This window comes from Camellia sinensis, chromosome 1, assembly GCF_055761805.1.
Source record: "Camellia sinensis isolate YWXY chromosome 1, ASM5576180v1, whole genome shotgun sequence".
Classification (NCBI taxonomy): domain Eukaryota; kingdom Viridiplantae; phylum Streptophyta; class Magnoliopsida; order Ericales; family Theaceae; genus Camellia; species Camellia sinensis.
In genome coordinates, this window is record NC_138961.1 from 236,114,421 (window position 1) to 236,132,278 (window position 17,858).

General features: G+C 42.7%; 1 protein-coding gene across 5 annotated transcripts; it reads left to right on the forward strand.

The window, feature by feature from the left end:
• The first annotated feature begins 2,958 nt into the window (after positions 1–2,958).
• LOC114316544 (F-box family protein) lies at positions 2,959–6,054 on the forward strand. 5 transcript variants are annotated; one of them, XM_028263218.2, is made up of 3 exons: positions 2,959–3,254; positions 4,312–4,455; positions 4,857–6,054. In XM_028263218.2, the coding sequence occupies exon 3, from the start codon at positions 4,956–4,958 to the stop codon at positions 5,703–5,705; it is 750 nt and encodes a 249-aa protein (XP_028119019.1). In that variant the 5' UTR covers positions 2,959–3,254; positions 4,312–4,455; positions 4,857–4,955; the 3' UTR covers positions 5,706–6,054. The 5 variants fall into 5 exon arrangements, with proteins under 5 accessions (XP_028119019.1, XP_028119018.1, XP_028119022.1 ...); XM_028263217.2 differs by having other exon boundaries at positions 3,110–3,254; positions 4,307–4,455; XM_028263221.2 differs by having other exon boundaries at positions 3,122–3,254; positions 4,312–4,418.
• Positions 6,055–17,858: the final 11,804 nt, after the last annotated feature.

The following is a 17,858-nucleotide window of genomic DNA, read 5'->3' on the forward strand; positions in this document are numbered from 1 at the left end:
ATAGAGCAACGGACAGAGAGAGAGAGAGAGAGAGAGAGAGAGAGAGAGAGATAGACTGAGATCGACAGACATAGAGACCTAGATGGACACTGATCGACAGAGGGACCGAAATCGACAGAGATCGACAGAGAAGAGACCCACATGGACACCGACAGACCAAGATCGCTGGAGACAGACAGAGATAAACAGGGATCGACAGAGACAGACCGACATCGACACAGAGAGTCCAAGATCGATAGCCAATCTTTCAAAAAATCTTTGATTTGCGGCGTCGGTGCAAGTGGAGTTGCCGATCTCAGAAGGCTGTGAGCACCGGAGCCCACCGCGCTTGGGTGGTCAGCGGGGGTCACGAACCCTTTGATTTGTTCAGTGGTTGTGTCAATTGGTTTATGAACACTTTGAAATGTTACACCTTTTGTGTTTACTACTTTGAGATGAACATATGTTACTCCTTCTGTGTTTACGAACATTTCGAAATGAACCCTTTGTTACTCCTTTTCTGGTTATCAACGCTTTGAAATGTTACTCCTTCGTTAAAATATTTACACCATTTTGGAAAAGTTACTCCTTTTGTGTAAGAATTGTTGGCATAAGATTTATACTTTGGACTTTTTCTTCGAACTGACACCTTTTGTGAAAGCCCAACTTAAACCTATTTCGGAAGTCACTTATACCTTTTGTGAAAAAAAAAATTCATTAATTTTGCACCTTTTGCTTAAGCTTACACTTTTTACTGAAAATACTTACACTATTTTTAAAAAGTTACTCCTTTTGTGTAAGAATTTTGGGCATAACATTTATACTTTTGTGCTTATATACTCTTTCACAGAAGGTGTAAGTTTGAAGAAAAAGTATAAATCTTATGAGAAAAATTATTTCACAAAAGGAGTAACTTTTCAAGAAAAATATAAGCAGTTTCACGAAAAGGTATAAGCCGAAGCAAAATGTGTAAATTTGATGAATTTATTTTTTCACAAAAGGTATAACTGACTTGCGAAAAAGCTTTAAGTTGGGCATCCACAAAAGGTTTAAGTTCGAAGAAAAGTTATAAATCTTATGCCAAAAATTTGTACACAAAAGGAGTAACTTTTCGAAAAAAATATAAGCACTTCCACGAAAGGTATAAGCTTAAGCAAAAGGTGTAAATTTGATGAATTTATCTGTTCACAAAAGGTATAAGTGACTTCCGAAAAAGGTTTAATTTGGCCTTCCACAAACGGTGTAGTTCGAAGAAAAGGTATAAATCTTATGCCAAAAATTCTTACACAAAAAGAGTAACTTTTCAAAAAAAATTTAAGCACTTCCACGAAAAGGTATAAGCTTATGCAAAAGGTGTAAATTTGATGAATTTATCTTTTCACAAAAGGTATAAGTGACTTGCGAAAAAGCTTTAACTTGGCCTTCCACAAACGGTGTAAGTTCGAAGAAAAGGTATAATCTTATGCCAAAAATTCTTACACAAAAGGAGTAACTTTTCAAAAAAAATATAAGCACTTCCACAACAAGGTATAAGCTTAGGGAAAAGGTGTAAATTTGATGAATTAATTTTTCCACAAAAGGTATAACTGATCGACAGACTGAGATCGACAGACATAGAGACCGTTTTTAATATAGAGCAACGGACAAAGAGATAGAGAGAGAGAGAGAGAGAGAGAGAGAGAGAGAGATAGACTGAGCTCAACAGACATAGAGACTTGGATGGACACTGATCGACAGAGGGGCCGAAATCGACAGAGATCGACAGAGAAGAGACCCACATGGACACCGACAGACCAAGATCGCTGGAGACAAACCGAGATAAACAGGGATCGACAGAGACAGACCGACATCGACACAGAGAGACCAAGATCGATAGCCAATCTTTCAAAAAACCTTTGATTAGCGGCGGCGGTGCCAGTGGAGGTGCCGATCTCAGATGGCTGTGAGCACCGGAGCCCACCGACGCTTGGGTGGTCAGCGGGGGTCACGACCCTTTGATTTGTTCAGTGGTTGTCTCAATTGAGTTTATGAACACTTCGAAATGTTACTCCTTGTGTGTTTACGAACATTTTGAAATGAACCCTTTGTTACTCCTTTTCTGGTTATCAACGCTTTGAAATGTTACTCCTTCATACTTTTCGTGAAAATGTTTACACTATTTTCGAAAAGTTACTGCTTTTGTGTAAGAAATGTTGGCATGAGATTTATACTTTTTCTTCGAACTTACACCTTTTGTGAAAGGCCAACTTAAACCTATTTCAGAAGTCACTTATACCTTTTGTGAAAAAAAAATTTCATCAAATTTACACCTTTTTCTTAAGCTTATACCATTTCGTGGAAGTACTTATATATTTTTTTAAAAGTTACTCCTTTTGTGTAAGAATTTTTGGCATAACATTTATACTTTTGTGGTTATATACTCTTTCACAACAGGAGTAAGTTTGATGAAAAAGAAAGTATAAATCTTATGAGAAAAATTATTTCACAAAAGGCGTAACTTTTCAAAAAAAATATAAGCAGTTCCACGATAAGGTATAAGCTGAAGCAAAAGGTGTAAATTTGATGAATTTATTTTTTCACAAAAGGTATAAGTGACTTCCGAAAAGCTTTAAGTTGGGCTTCCACAAAAGGTGTATGTTCGAAGCAAAAGGTATAAATCTTATGCCAAAAATTGTTACACAAAAGGAGTAAATGATTTATACTTTTCAGTAATCAGTTACGCCTTTTTCTGAAATTCCTTACGCCTTTCTTGAAAACTTATACTTTTCTTGTGACCATTTACACCTTTAGTCATATAATATATTATTTTATTAATTTACCTGAAAAGTGACCTGCTAAGCAAATCACCAATGTGTAAGTTTCTAAATATTTTGATATAATTCAATACATATAAATGTGTAAATGCAAAATAGAAGAGTGTAAGTATCTTACATACCATATACAAGGCACACATGAGAAAAGTCCTTGAAAGAAAAAACTAAAATGAATTGGTGATTGACAACATACATCGCGTTCCACCAGATCCATGTAAACCGTCCATCTGTATCAGTTTGTCGCGAATGAGGCCCGACACGGGTTACACACGACAAAGTGGGACCCAATAACAAAGCTTATCCTAATATAAGATAATAGATCGCGACTCACCAAATCAAAACACCTCCCCTATTATCTCTCAATCAATCAAAGAGGCTTTGTACTTTTTTTCTCTCTCATACGCGAAGATCTCTCTGATCGGTTTCAACGAATCCCAGGGTTTTTGGTGTACCGATTCAAAGGTGAATGAATATTTTTCGGATCATTTACGTTTTTTGTGTTTCAGATCTAAATTATCATCCTCGTATGCTTCGATTTGCATTATTGTAGTGATTGGGTGCTTCATATGATGAATCTGGTGGGCCTTCCTCTAGCATAGCATCACTGTCTAGGGTTTGATTTCTGATCCAAAATGGATGATTTTGTGTGTTTCAGATTTCACATGTATGGAGTTGATGAAATTAGCTTCTTTAATTTCTGAATTTTGCTTGGATAGTTATCTACATATTGTAGGGACTTCTCTGTGATGTAAAAAGGTCCCTCTTTTTTTTTCTTTTCTTTTTTTCTTCTTTTTTTTCAATTTATTTGTTTTCAAGTTTTAGGCTTGGATTGGGATTGCTGAACGTTCTATTGTGTTGGGTTTCTGGGATTTTGAAGAAGAATGAAGGAAACAAAAGGAAATTAAGGTTTTACTTTTTATTTGCATGTTAGCTTTTTGGATCCAAAATATGGGAAAATTATGTTAAATATAGCAAATAGTTCTATCACCATTGTTTTTGTGAATGGGGTAAAATACATGCACTGCATTTTTCTGCAACCAAAGAGAGTAGTACTCTTACTTTGTGTTTGTTTTTTGGGTTTGTTATTGTGTAGGAAGGAAGGAAGGAAGGAGGGGGGGGGGGGGGGGGGGGGGGGGAGGAGACACACAGAGAGAGAGGAAAAGATGGGAAAGTAAAAAAAATGAAACCAGAGAAACTAAAATTCTTATTTTGTGTGGGTGGGCTAGAAAATGGAGAAGAAACTGTATAGGCATTTTTAATAAATTTGTTTATTTTATTTGTTTACCCAATGAAAATTAATAGATGTAAGTGATTTCATTTTTTTGTTTTTCTTGTTCTAATTTTTATTTTATTCCCCTTCCTTCAATGTATCTGAGATCCAAACATTGTCTTTCTGTTTATAGATTGTCAAAGTGCTTAGTTCGATTGTTTTGGTGTTCACTACATTAAAAACTTTTGAAAAAATGTTTATGTATATTATCTCTAACTCGAGTTTTGTTTTTTTCTTAACAAAGGCCAGATAAAATATCTTTGAGAGGGGCTTCTTATATGCAATGGAACGGAGCATCATACCAATTCAATACGGCTTGGTGTCCTAGAATTCTGAAACATGTGGACCGTTGAATGGTGATGTTGTCGATGTGTTATTCTTGATATCATTTGTGTAAGATCAATATTGTTTTGTACATTGATTTGACTATTCCATTTCTGACTTCAATTGTAATTCGAAGTTCTTCTGTGATTGCTTTTCACACTTATGGCTTGACTGTACGTAATGCTGCAATTTGAAACCAATATAGAATGAGGGTTGAAGCAACGTGAATAACTGAATCTTATGTCAATGCTAAGTTTGAACTTGGATTTGTCTTTTTTTACATTATTTTTCAGTTTCCTTTATTTTGATCATCCAGGATTTGCAATTTCATGATCAAATTCTTCATTTTTGTTTTTGGATCATTCAGTTGATATTTGTCTTGTATTCCCAACTTTGAAGAAATGTTTTTACTGTGTTGAACTTGGAGATGGATAGCTGCTGACATTGAATTTCTTTTGTGCCTTTTACAGGGTATCCATGTGAGGCAATCAGTTTTAAGGCCCCCATTGCTGTAAATTGTTGCTGCAGCATATTTTTGTCTTCCCTTAATCTTTGTCCGTGAGTTGAAAATGTCGTATGAAGAAGCTTTGAAGGCTGTTTTTCCATTGCTGGAAGGGCCTGATCTAGCTTCCTGTATGGCGGTGTGTAAGGAGTGGCGAGCGATGGCTCAAGATGATTACCTGTGGAAGTGCCTATGCGCCAAGAGATGGCCTTCAATCTGCAAGCGACCATCGCCTCCCATTGTAACCTACTACAAACTATTCCAAACGTTCTATAAACGCCAGCAACGTCGGACCCTTCTTCCCCCAAGGCTGTCCTTCAATGACTTAGAGTTCTACATTGATATTTGGGCAGAAGAGAGGCTAATCTTCTCGGAAGTTGTACCGGGCCCTGTTCTTCAGAATGGAATCAGAATCCCGCCACCTGGAATTTGTGATATGCTTAGGTTTCATCTGGAAGGCCCAGAATACAAGATGACGCTACCGGTGGAGCCAAGGTTCACGGTTCCTCTGTGCCAAACAGTCAGTGTTTCGGTGCTTGTGGGTCGCAAGGATTCGAACAAAGTTGCTTGCATCATCAACAAATCAATATTCGACTACATTGACCGCACCGCCTATAGGGCCCTTGCATTTGACTACCTTGACTTCTCTCCGGTTTACCCATTTGTGTCGGGTATTCGTGCATGGATTTCTTTACTATTCATGGATGATCGCAATGAAGGGGTCATTGATGTTTTTGGAATCGAAATGGATTTCTGTGATGCTGCTAACTCTGAGGAAGAAGTCCTGTGGCTGTTAGACATGCTTGATTGGAAGTGAAAGTGTAGAATCACCCAAGTGTGTCATCCTTCCGAGGAGACCTAGAAAGGCTGTGTGTATTCTGAACCATGTTCGGAAAGCCTGTGACTGCTGGTATGATTTCCTTTTTCTTGTGCAAAGCTTGTACATTATTTTATGTTCTTCAGGATCGAGAGAATAATTATGGACAAAATTTGCGTTATTGTGAAACATCAAAAGCTTTGCAATTTGTCCAGACGCAAGTGAACTAATTGCCATTGATGGTTGATTGAATTGGTATAATTCTCTAATTCCCTGCACTCTGGAGGTTTATGAGAATTTTTTTTCATATATATATATATTTTATCGATCTTCGCCTTTTAAATAAAAAGGGCATGTTCATGCGCTGTGTGATTTACTGCAAACCTTTTTTCTTCTTGGCTTAAAACCCTCTCTCCCTCCCTCTTGTTCAGTATCCCTGTGAATCAATTCACGTTGGTGTCAATATTGATGACAGATTACAACAGCACTCTTTGTTTGGTAGTTCTGACTTACACTACTGTTCCAAATAGAAAAGTAGTTTTGACACATTGCTTTCTTGCTCCCCAACCACTACCGTTAATCCACATCTGATATTATTGTGGAAGAAAGAGGGGGAAGTGTATGATAATGAAAGGGGAATTGTAGAAAGAAAGATCGACGCAGTTCTGGCTTTTCATCAATTCACAAATTGAACAAGAAACATAACCAATAATAATCGCGGGTTTGGTTGATGTGGGGTGGGGGACATGAGGTTGCTGCTGTGCCACCTCACGTGGGCTTTCAAACCATTTATATTGTAAAATTCGAGACTGAAAATAATAATGTACTAAGCTTGATTATAGAGGTGAGGAAAAGATAGTCAAAAAGGAGAAAGGAAGAAAATACTTGGATTCAAAATTTCTGAAAAGAGTGATGTTAGGTCTCCCCTGGTGAGTGAGTTAAAAGTTAGTTTATTAGTTAAGTTAACAAAGATTTAATACTAAAAAAAGTTAATTTTGTTTTGATACTTTAAAAATAAATAAATAATAGTGTGGCATTTTTAATGGTTTTATTTAATAGCCAAAATTGATTTTTAAACCACATCCTAATCAAGCAAACTAAAATTTGTACAAAATTTACTTACAGTTTGATGTGGAACCTTACGGGACATTCATGCGGTGGGATTCGAAGTAGTATGACATTATTTGATAAATAAAGAAATCAATAAAAATTTAATCATCACGACATTACTTTTCTCCAAAATCCTCCTCGGCCTTGATCTAAATTACTCTCTCTCTCTCTCCCTCTCTCTCTCTCCCTGAATAAAATCATCTCCAAAAGAATTGAGGATAAAAGACAACCACGAAACCAAAACAGAAAAAAAGAAAAATGAAAATAAATAAAAGGTAATCTTGGGACACATGCTAAAAGCTAAAATATATTTGTACAAAAGTATCTGATCATCCTAACAGAAAATATATGTTGTAATATAGAAACCTAACACATACTTAGCAACTCCAAGTAACCATGTCCGCGGAGCTGTTAAAAGCTAAGACATGGGAACCACAAACCATTACCTCATTAAGTTCAGAAGCGAAGGTCCTCTACTACCATAACCAACAATAGTGCCAGGAATCAATATGGGCTTCCAAAATGGCAAAGCAAGCTCTCAGGAAGAATTGGCTCGCCTGTGAATGGATCAAATTTGTAAGGTTTACCTGTGAAAAGATCAAACCTAACCTGGGGTTGTGTATGTTGACGATCAGCAGCAGCTACATGCGGATAATCCAATCTGACTGTGCTATAAGACATAGAAGAAGAATCTGGTGTTTGGTGCGAAGGGGTAGGACTACTTTTCTCCATTTTTCCAAAACCTACTCGACTGGATAGAGATTGGGCTGAAAATGAAGAGGAATAGAGAGATGCGTAACTGTCATACCTGCAACGAACCAACTTGGATTAGCAAAGTCAACAAAAGTATTTGTTTAATGGCTAAGTTCGCTGAATGGATAAAGAATTCTAGTACTGCTGGTTAAGAGAAGATAGCAGCAGAAAAAAGTAACCTAGCCATAGTCAAGCCTACTCGTGAGGCAAGAGGATCAGCGGTTGGCAGATGAACTCTATTAGAGAAGCACGATAGTTCTGATTCCTTTGAGGCAACATCCCTTAACGTTGACAAATTCAAAGCATGTTGGTTCAGTCCCAGTTTATCAACTTGCTTCTGTAGCCAAGAAAAGGAGTTCATAAAATTATTTGTTATGTCATTTCAACAGTCCATAAAGCTAGAAGAATTATTACGTTCAATCCACAGAGGTGGTTGACATACCCTAGAAATCAGCCCGGCAAGATACTCTGCCTTATCTCTTCTGCCACCGATGACATGAACTACAAAATAGATGAAGGAAGAAGACATCATGAAAGAAGAATTGCAATAACAGCTTTAAGTATTCAAATTGCAAACACAAGGCAATAGAAAATAAAAGCACTGCACAAATCAGAAATTATAAAGGAACAAAAAGTCAAATGGAGATGTAATTATGCTAGACCTGATAAAGAATAGATATAGCAGTGGATTCAGTCAGTTCCTTGAGGCTGGTCAGCCTCTGAATATGTATCTGCCAATGAACAAAATCAAGATTGAAGAATTCCATGGTAAATTGTCTGATTGTAAGATGGGGCACAACACGTTCAACTGGCAAACCAAAAATGGAAGAAGAATGGATAAGGAACTTAACAGAGTAGCAATACAAATTCTTCTGCTAGCAACTTTAGGACTAACATCAAACCGAGTAGCAATACCAAGTTGCAAGATCCTAAGCATGCGCTCCTTAACAGCCACAGGTAATGAGACTACAGGAGTTTCATATGGATCAGTAATTACTGGTTCCTGATTGAAAATTACATACATTCAGCATTAATGGTGCAACAGTACTAACACTAACAACCTTGGACAATTCCAAAATAAAGATACTTGTTAATCCACTGGGACTTCCACTACTGTTTCGTTAAAAAGTATAGTTGATGATCCTATAAAGCACCCTAACCATATCAAAACCATTGCCAGCAAAAGTAGAGATACTAACACTACTGTCCTTAGCAAATTCCAAAATCAACAGGAAGAATATCCAACAGAGTAAGTGTTGACAGCAAATATGCCTGAGAGGGAGATTTTATGAGCTGAAATGGGCCATGGCAAAGGCCGGGCAAGTTGAGTGCCGAACACGTTTGGACCGCGGTAGCTTGGGCTTGTTTAGAGAGGTTTTGCTTGGTTAAGGCACAGGGTCATGTTGGACCGAGCTACTTGGGCTCGTTCGTGTGGAAACCGGATTACTTGAAGTTGCTCGGCCGAGATGACTGTCTGCCATTACGGATTCCACGGTTCGTGCGTTCAGCTCGGCAGGAAGGCCTACAGCTAATCGGTTTAACTTGCCTTGAGCTCGGCTTGCCGGAATGGAACTGAGCTCGGTCGTTCTGGGGCTCGGCGAGTGGATCACTCAGATATGCCGCGCAGCGCGGTCAGAAGAAGCCGAGATGGTTCCGCTGGTCTGCCGGGCTCCGCCTAGATATCCAGACGGTTTGGTTAAGTGGTGATTGTTGGATTTGTGCTGACAGATGGGATAGCAGCACCACGTGTCGAGAGACTAATGGGAGTAGATTTGGGGCGCAGAAGTTATATAAGGGTGTCTGCGCCCCCCATGCTGAGGCAGATGATCACTTGATGAGATACACAAAACACTGAACCCTCTCCTCTCTCTCTCTCTCTATCCCGGAGTGTGTGCTAACTCGATTGTCGGAGGGGTTTTTCGGCCACACACCGCCGGGTAGCTCACTGCCATTGTTTTCGCAGGACGATCGGATAGATACGGAGCTTGGAAGAAAGGAGTACGGGCTTCGTCGGAATATTTGCTCCCCGTACAATTGGCGTCGTCTGTGGGAACTTGATAGACAAAACCTTGTCTTCCCAGCTCATCTGATCGCCGTCCATGGCAAACAACGAAAAGATTTTGTTTTCCGTCTTCGACGGATTTACCCCGGAGTCAGCTCGACGGAGAGAAGGACACCCCGCCATTCCTCCGATGTCGGACTTGGAGACTTCTCCAGGAGGACATTCAAGAGACGCGCGGAATAAGCGCGGAAGAAGCTTTGGTCATTCTCGAAGTCCAGACGGTCACCGGCGGCGGAGAGAATCGCATGTCAGACGTCTGGAACACAAGCTAAGGGACTAAGAAGCCGTCATCCGGAGAATGGCGGCGGAGATGGAGGATCTTAAGCGGCATGTCAAAGGGAAGGGTGTAGCTGGAGTGGGAGACCACAGTGAGCGCACCTAACCCCACCGTTCAGGCAGTCAGAGCCAGCGGCATACTCCGTCTCTCTCAATCACCAGAAGTTACAAGGTTGGAGATTCCGACGCGCCCATAGAGAAATCCAGCGCGCATGATAGCACTTACCAACCCTCACGTCCAGCGACGACGTCAAGGTACTCCTACTCCGCTCGTTCAAAGGATTTGCGGGAAGTCTTGACGGAGCGGGCTCGCCAGTGAGAGACTTAGAGGGTACCAGCATTCCAACAGTTATCCTATAGGGGTCATGCCAATGAAGAGGTCGTAATGCCTCCACCCCGCCTAGCTGTGCCTTCTCCTCCAGACATGGATTTGGCGAGGCTGAACACCACTTCTTTCTCCCTGGAGATAGAAACAACACCGCTTCCTGCGGGCTTCCACCAGCCAAAGTTCACGCTCTACGACAGAAAGACCGATCCATACATGCATGTAAGCCACTTCCGACAGGTCATGGCCGGACATAGATGGAATGACGCTCTTATGTGTCTTATCTTCCCGTCAAGTTTGGGCGAGCTGAGCTTGAAATGGTTTGAGAGGCAGCCGAAGGGGAGCATCGAAAGGTGGCAACAGTTGGCAGAAGCCTTTGTGACTCGTTTCAAAACCAACACCAGAACGCCAAAGGAAGTTGACCACCTTCTTAGTGTCAAGATGGAGCTGAGCGACACACTCAAGGCATACAGCTCCAGATACTGGAAAACCTTCAATGAGATCTTGGATTGCCCGGTCAACCTGGCAATCACATAATATAAGCGCGGTCTCCCGGTCGGACATGGACTGCGGGACTTGCTTACCATGCACCAACCGACATCCATGGGCCAATTAATGCAGCGCATCAACGAGTACATCCGAGTAGAAGATGATGCGACAGTATCTACCGCGAAGGCAACTCCGGTAGCAACAGACAAGAGGACTGTAGACACCCCATTTTTGACCGTCCTCAAGACTTGGACGTCACCGTTTGAACACCCGGTGATTATCCATGTTTGTGTTCGTTTGGAGTTCCCAGAGGTCTCGGCTACGCGCCTTGTCTCAGGATCTCCGAACTCAACTGTTTAGTGTCTGGTTTTGCACCAAACACTTGTGTTTTGCCTTGGAGGGGCAGGGAATGCCTTGTGAGGCATCCCCACACATCACCGGCCATGGCCAGAGGCCACCGGCTGGTGTTTTGTTGCCATCGGCAATGTATATTGCCGGTCGGCATTCTTTTTTTGCCGGTCGGCAGTCTATTTTGTCAAAATGGCAATTTTGAGCAGCCGACTACTGTTCATCTGCTTTTGCAGATATTTTAATACAGTTGGCTTGCATTTTGTTCCCCTCCATACACGTGTATGGAGGGATGGCTTCCTTGTTAGCTTCTTAAGTAAGCTTTACAAGATTGGCTCCTCTATAAGAGGAGCCCTCCTCTCTTGGCTTTAGAGGTTAGACATTTTAGACAGCCATTTTTAGGGTTTGAGTTCTAGGGTTAGGGTTTGTCTATATCCTAGCTCTATATCTCTCTTCCTCTTGTGTTTAGTGTGTGTGTTTAGGCTTACTATTGCACACAAACACATAGTGTTACACCTTTTCTTGGTTCTTGAAGGGCCAGAGGTTTGTTCTTGAAGTTTTGGAGCTGTTTTGAGCTCAAGGAAAGGGCTGGCCCACCATTTGTGAAGAAGGTCTTCAAGGGTAAGAAGTTTGTCCCTTTATTCCCCATTCTTGCATACTATTTTTGCCTATCTTAGAATTGTTTTGTGTTTAGTATATAACATAAAAAAGTTCTGCTTTTGGCCCCTCTAAATAGTTTGTTTAGAGTGTTTTGTGGTTTGGAGGTGTTTGACCCCTCTTAAGCCTTGAGAGGCTCCATTTTGTGCTATTTTGAGTGAGCTCCGGGACTTAGGTGTTTGGGCCTCCTCACCACTGAAATCTTGAGGGATTTCAGTGGTAAGGATGGTGCCTTGAAGTCCCAAGTAGGAGAGGGCCACCCCCTCTCCTTGTTGTCCTCGAAAAGGACCATTTTTGGCCTCTTGAGGGAGCACCTAGCTTAGGCTCTTGTTGACCATGCCTTAGCTAATTTTTGTGCTTATTATGTCATAATATGCCTCTGTTTTTAGTTGGTTTTGATACACCATGCATGCTTAGCATACCTACCTTGTAATGCCATGTTTAGGCCTTAACATGCCTTAGGTTGTAAACCATGGTTCTAGCATGTTTTAAGCCTAGCTTTGTGAAGCTTTTGCGCTTATTTTTCCATGTTTGAGGTCTGTCTTTAGTCATTTTGGTCGGCCATGACATGCATTATATACCCCCTTTGCATGGAAGGTTTGTTGGCCTTAAGTGTGTGAGTGTGTAGCATGCATTACTTGCTTTATTTCAGTGGTTTGGCACCATTTGTAGCATCATTTTAGTCCCTTTGACATGCTTGTATGCTTGCCTTGGACACCTCTCTAATGCTTTGAAAGCTTGTGTTGTATGCTCCATGTTTTGGTCATTGTGTATGCTTTTGAGTTCAAGCCATTTAGATGCCATCTAAGTGGTCTTTTGGGCTTTGTTTTATGTGCTAAAACTCTGTTTTTGGTCATTTAAATCTTGCCATGTGTGGTCATATCAAGTGTAGTTCAATACTTCATTAGCTTGCCTTGAATGCTTAGGCCATTTGTTGCATGTTTAGCCTATCTTGTTTGCTTGGTTTGGCACCATGTTCTTGCATGATTTTCAGAGCTTAATGCATGCCCCATGACCATGATTATTCCCTTTTAAGTGTGCTTAAAAGGTGCCCTTTGATGCTTAAGTGTTTAGGCCTTAACGTGTGCATGTGTGTATGTGTGTTTGGTCCCATCTTCTTAAGCTTTGGCCACTGTTTTGGACCTAACTTAGAGCTGTCCAATTAGTGTAAGTCCATCCCTCGCATGCCATCCAAGTGTTGTTACATTCTCCCATGTTTGCATGCTTTGGTTGCATGTGTTGCATGCTTGAAATTACTCGCATTTGGCATGTATCCCCTTGGTCAAGTTGCTAGCTTGTCGCATGGTTAGATTGCATCTTGCATGCTTTAGTAGTTTGCATATTTATGGCATGCTTGTTTGCTTAGTTTGTGTACCTAGTGTACATCACTTGCTTGTATGATTATGTAGCATGCTAGCTCACATCATTAGGATTGCATTGCATGGGCATGCATGCTCTACCTCTTGACCAAGTCATGATGGAGGTAAAAGCCTCTTGGTTTGATTGTATGCATTGCATTTTATTTGACATGAAAATGCACACTTGATTCTTTGGGCCATCACGCATTGAAATGCGCGCTTGATGGTTCGAGAACCAAGGACCATGTCCCTTTGAGCCATACACATGATGAGGGATGGGATTGGTGCATACATTGCTTGAATTGCATTGCCATGCTATGCCTTGCCCTCTGCTGCTGTCAATTGCAGATTATGCAGGAACTTTCTGTCGACCGGCAGTGTTCAGTGCCGACCGGCAATCCATTGGTGGCCGATAGCTTCACCAACAGCCGATGATCACATACTACTGCCGGTGGCTATTCTACTCAGCCGGTGGTGTCTCCCAATGTCCAGGGAAGCAATCCTGGGACTTTGGCAGTCTCCAGGGGAGTATAGCAGGGAAAACAGAGGCAGCTTGTGTATGGCAGTGTACTTCCGAGCAGGACCGAGCATGCATTGCATTGGGCTCTCTTCCCGAGGCAGTTTATCTGTTTTCCCTAGATCAGTTAATTTGCTTAGCTAATTAGTGGCCTGTAATATTTAATTAGCTTGTAGGTTAATTATCTGTAATATTTATTCGGTCCCTCCGAGCGAGGGCAAATTTGTAATAAGTGTGGGTGAGTGTGTGCATGTCTTCCAACCCCCACTTCTTTCTCCCTTTTACTTACCTGCTTTGGTGGTTAGTAATAGGTCATGTTTAATTTAGCATACCTTATGCTATGCATGCGTGCATCATTCATCAGTATTGCATGCACCGGGCTCGGCACATCATGCTAACTGCGTTAGTATTCCAAATCTAACTTGAATACATGCTACTTGTGCATTTTCACATGTCATTCATAGAATAGCCGAGCGTACTCTAGTGACATTTCGTATGCGTTGCATTAGACATTTAAACATGGACTTGGATCATGCATTGATTGCTAACCAGTTTATTGTTCTGGCACAGAGTACAATGTAAGTATTTATGCTTTAGCATACCACATGCGTGTGAGTGTTGCCATAACAGCATGATTACCATGAGGCTAGCTGCTTATGTGATATAAACTGCTTGAATGCCTGTGGATGAAGGTCGGATTGCCTGAGTTGGAATGGCTCATTGAAATCCGTATTTTAGCCTACTTGCGAGTAGCAAATTCCAAAACATTTCTCCAAAACAAATGGATATGCAATGCTTATTCCCAAATTAGGCAATCTAGTCTATACTTGTTTGCTGTGCGCATAACATAGTAATTCTAGGCTAATAATCGGGATAAGAACACATAACGTTTTCAAAAACGGATATCACGGTTAGTAGAGGCCGATCTTCGGATCGGGCGAGAGGGGGTGCTCATAGCTGACCTTCCCCAATCGTACCCTAGCTCCCGAGCCGAGGCAACTTTGGTGATGACGGGCACGTAGCCTTTAGCACCGAGTCAGGGTTTCCTAAATTCCCCCTTAAAAAATATTTAGGTGGCGACTTTGTATCTGGCAAAGCAGTCCATGTTTGGCACTTCTTTTCCTAAAAATCTGTTTTCTCAAAACGATTTGCCAGATTTGGACTCTTTGGTTCAGATTAAGAACCGTGACACGAATCGAGTCCGAACTGTAGAGAGGCCCACGGGCACGTCTACAAGGATGGCTGGCAAGGTGCACGCGGTCGGAAAGGAGACCAACCGTTCAAATGATCGCGCCGAGGAATCTGACCGAGATTCAAATCGTTGAAACCGGGGTAGGGGTCGGCGGAATGACAGAGAAGAATATCCCCGCGATGACGTAGCTGATGGAAACAGAAGGTTGAAAGCACGGACGGGCATCACTACGGTCTTTAAGATTCTGATCTATCGCATACTTAGTGAAATCCGTGACGGGGATTATGTCCGGTTTCTTGCTAAGTTAGGTGATGTGCAAAAAGGTTTCAATCGGCGATACCGCTGCACATTCCACCGGGAGCATGGACACAGGATAGAGGACTGTTTGCCTCTGAAGCAACACTTGGAGGAGCTAGTCACAACCGGACACTTGGACCTTTACATTGATAGGGGTGCGAAGGCCGCACATCAAGCCCTGGTTGACCCGCGTAGATCGGATGACCTAGAAGCGCCCCCACAAGGAGTTGTTAATGTCATCCACGGCATAGTGGAGCCGGCGCGTGTATGCGAGCTCCGAGGTATGATCAAGAAGGCAAAACACATGAGGGAAGTTTTGTCGGTCCAGCCCGCGGTCAAAAGGGGCAAAACTGAGAAGAAAGACGTGATCAGTTTCTCCACAAGGGACCTAGAGTGCATTCAGACGCCACACAATGATGCCTGGTAGTCACGCTGCGCGTCAAGGAGTTCGATGTCAAGCTCATCTTGATCGACCAGGGAAGTTCGGTTGAGATTATGTATTATGACGTGTTCAAACAACTCAAACTCCGAGATATAGACTTGGCTCCGGCAACTTCGCCATTGGTTGGTTTCAATTTGCAACCGGAGTGGCCTTTGGGAAAAATTATTCTCCCGGTCAAAGCGGGATCCGTGGTCAAGCAAATGGAGTTCTGGGTATTACAAGTGTCGTCTAAATATAATCTGATCCTTGGAAGAGGATAGCTTCACGCTATGCAGGCAGTAGCATCGACCTACCAACAGGTCATGAGATTCCCCTCGGCTATGGGGGAAATTGAGGAAGTTTGGGGCGATCAAGTCATGTCGAAACAATGATTTGTGGCAGTAAATGGGAGCTGAGTTGCCAAAGGTTTCGTCCAAATGATTAAAGGACCCGAAGACCGGGGAGTCCTTGACGATGTGGGCACCAAGGCTGAGGACAAAGCTGTTGAGGAGTTGGTAGAAGTGCAGTTTGACACCGAAAACCCAAGCAAGTTCTTCTTGCTTGGCTCGAGCCTTACCGCCCAAGAGAGGACCAAGATGGTGGAATTCTTGATGGCAAATATCGAAGTCTTCGCATGGTCGCCTTACGACATGCCCGGCATCGATCCGAGCTTTATTTGTCATCACCTCAATGTCTTCTCCAGTGCAAGGCCGTTCATTCAAAGAACCAGGAGATCGGCGTTGCACCACGCCGAGATAGTCGCAGAGGAAGTAAAGAACTTGCTTGAAGCTCGGGCTATTCAGGAAGTGCACTACCCTCGGTGGATCTCAAACACGGTCGTAGTGCCCAAGAAGAATGGGAAGTGGCGAGTCTGCGTCGACTAACAGGCTCAGTTTCTTGGACGCCTACCGTGGCTATCATCAGATTGCCATGCATGGCCCCGACCGTGAGATCACCTCTTTCACTACTCCAAGGGGACTCTTCTGCTATCGAGTTATGCCTTTTGGTTTGAAGAACGCTGGGATAACTTTCCAAAGGATGGTGACCAAGATGTTCGCTCCTCTTCTAGGCCGGACAATAGAGGCTTATATTGATGATATGGTGGTCAAAAGTCGGCATCAAGCAGACCACTTGTCTGACTTGGCCAAGATGTTCGTCATTCTCAAACGACACAAGCTACGCCTGAATGCGTCTAAGTGTGCCTTTGGCGTGGGATCTGGCAAATTCATAGGCTTCCTAGTCATGAACCGAGGCATCGAGGCAGACCCCATACAAGTCAGAGCTGTACAAGAGTTAAAGCAGCCAAACTCGGCTAAGGACGTGCAGCATCTGGCCGGAATGGCCACCGCGCTTAACAGATTCATAAGCCGGTCATCAGATCGTTGTCGCCCTTTCTTTCAAGCTTTGAAATCAAAGTTCTCATGGGACGCAGAATGTGACCGGGCTTTGGCCGAACTCAAGGAGTATCTGTCTTCAGCACCACTGTTGGTAACACCGAAGCCCGGCGAAGAACTTTACCTTTATCTGACCGTTTCTCAGCATGCAGTTAGTGCTATGCTTATTCGGTCAGAAGGAATCAAGCACCTTCCTATCTTCTACGTAAGTAAAACCTTGCTGCCGACAGAGTCGGGATACTTGCCGCTGGAAAAACTTGCATTGGCATTGATAATGGCCTCCAGGAAGTTGGCGCACTATTTTCATGCTCATACAATCATTGTTTTGACCGAATTCCCCCTCAAAGCTTTGTTCGAGCGGGCGGACTTCTCCGGTCGAATTCTCAAGTGGGCGGTCGAATTGGGACAATTTGACGTTAAGTTCCAGCCACGCACTGCCATAAAGGCCCAAACATTGGCCGATTTCGTTGCTGAATTCTCATCTGGGATTCATCCCATCTGCCTAGTGGATCTTGCAGCGGCAGCCGAGGAAGTGAGTACAGATTTAACCGAAGTATCATAGCAAGGCGATGTTGGCGACACGGAACTTGTGCGCCCCGCTGAAGAACCTTCCGCTAGTACGACGCTACAGACCGGCAATGCGACGACGGAGTTGGGTATTACCGACCAACCTGCTCTGTCCGGCGCCGCATCACCAGAAGGGGAGGAAGTGGAACCGATCAGCATTGAACCTGACGCCGCACAGCCGAGCGACCATGCGCCCATCCACCTGCAAGCCTCCCAGGACCCCTCAGAATGTTAGAAGCTCTTTGTGGGCGAATTGTGGAAACTTTTCGTAGATGGGGCTTCTAACCACCACGGTGCCGGGCTTAGTGTAGTTCTGATTTCGCCAGACGGACTGACTATCGAACACTCTATCACCCTTGGATTCCCTGCATCAAATAATGAAGCTGA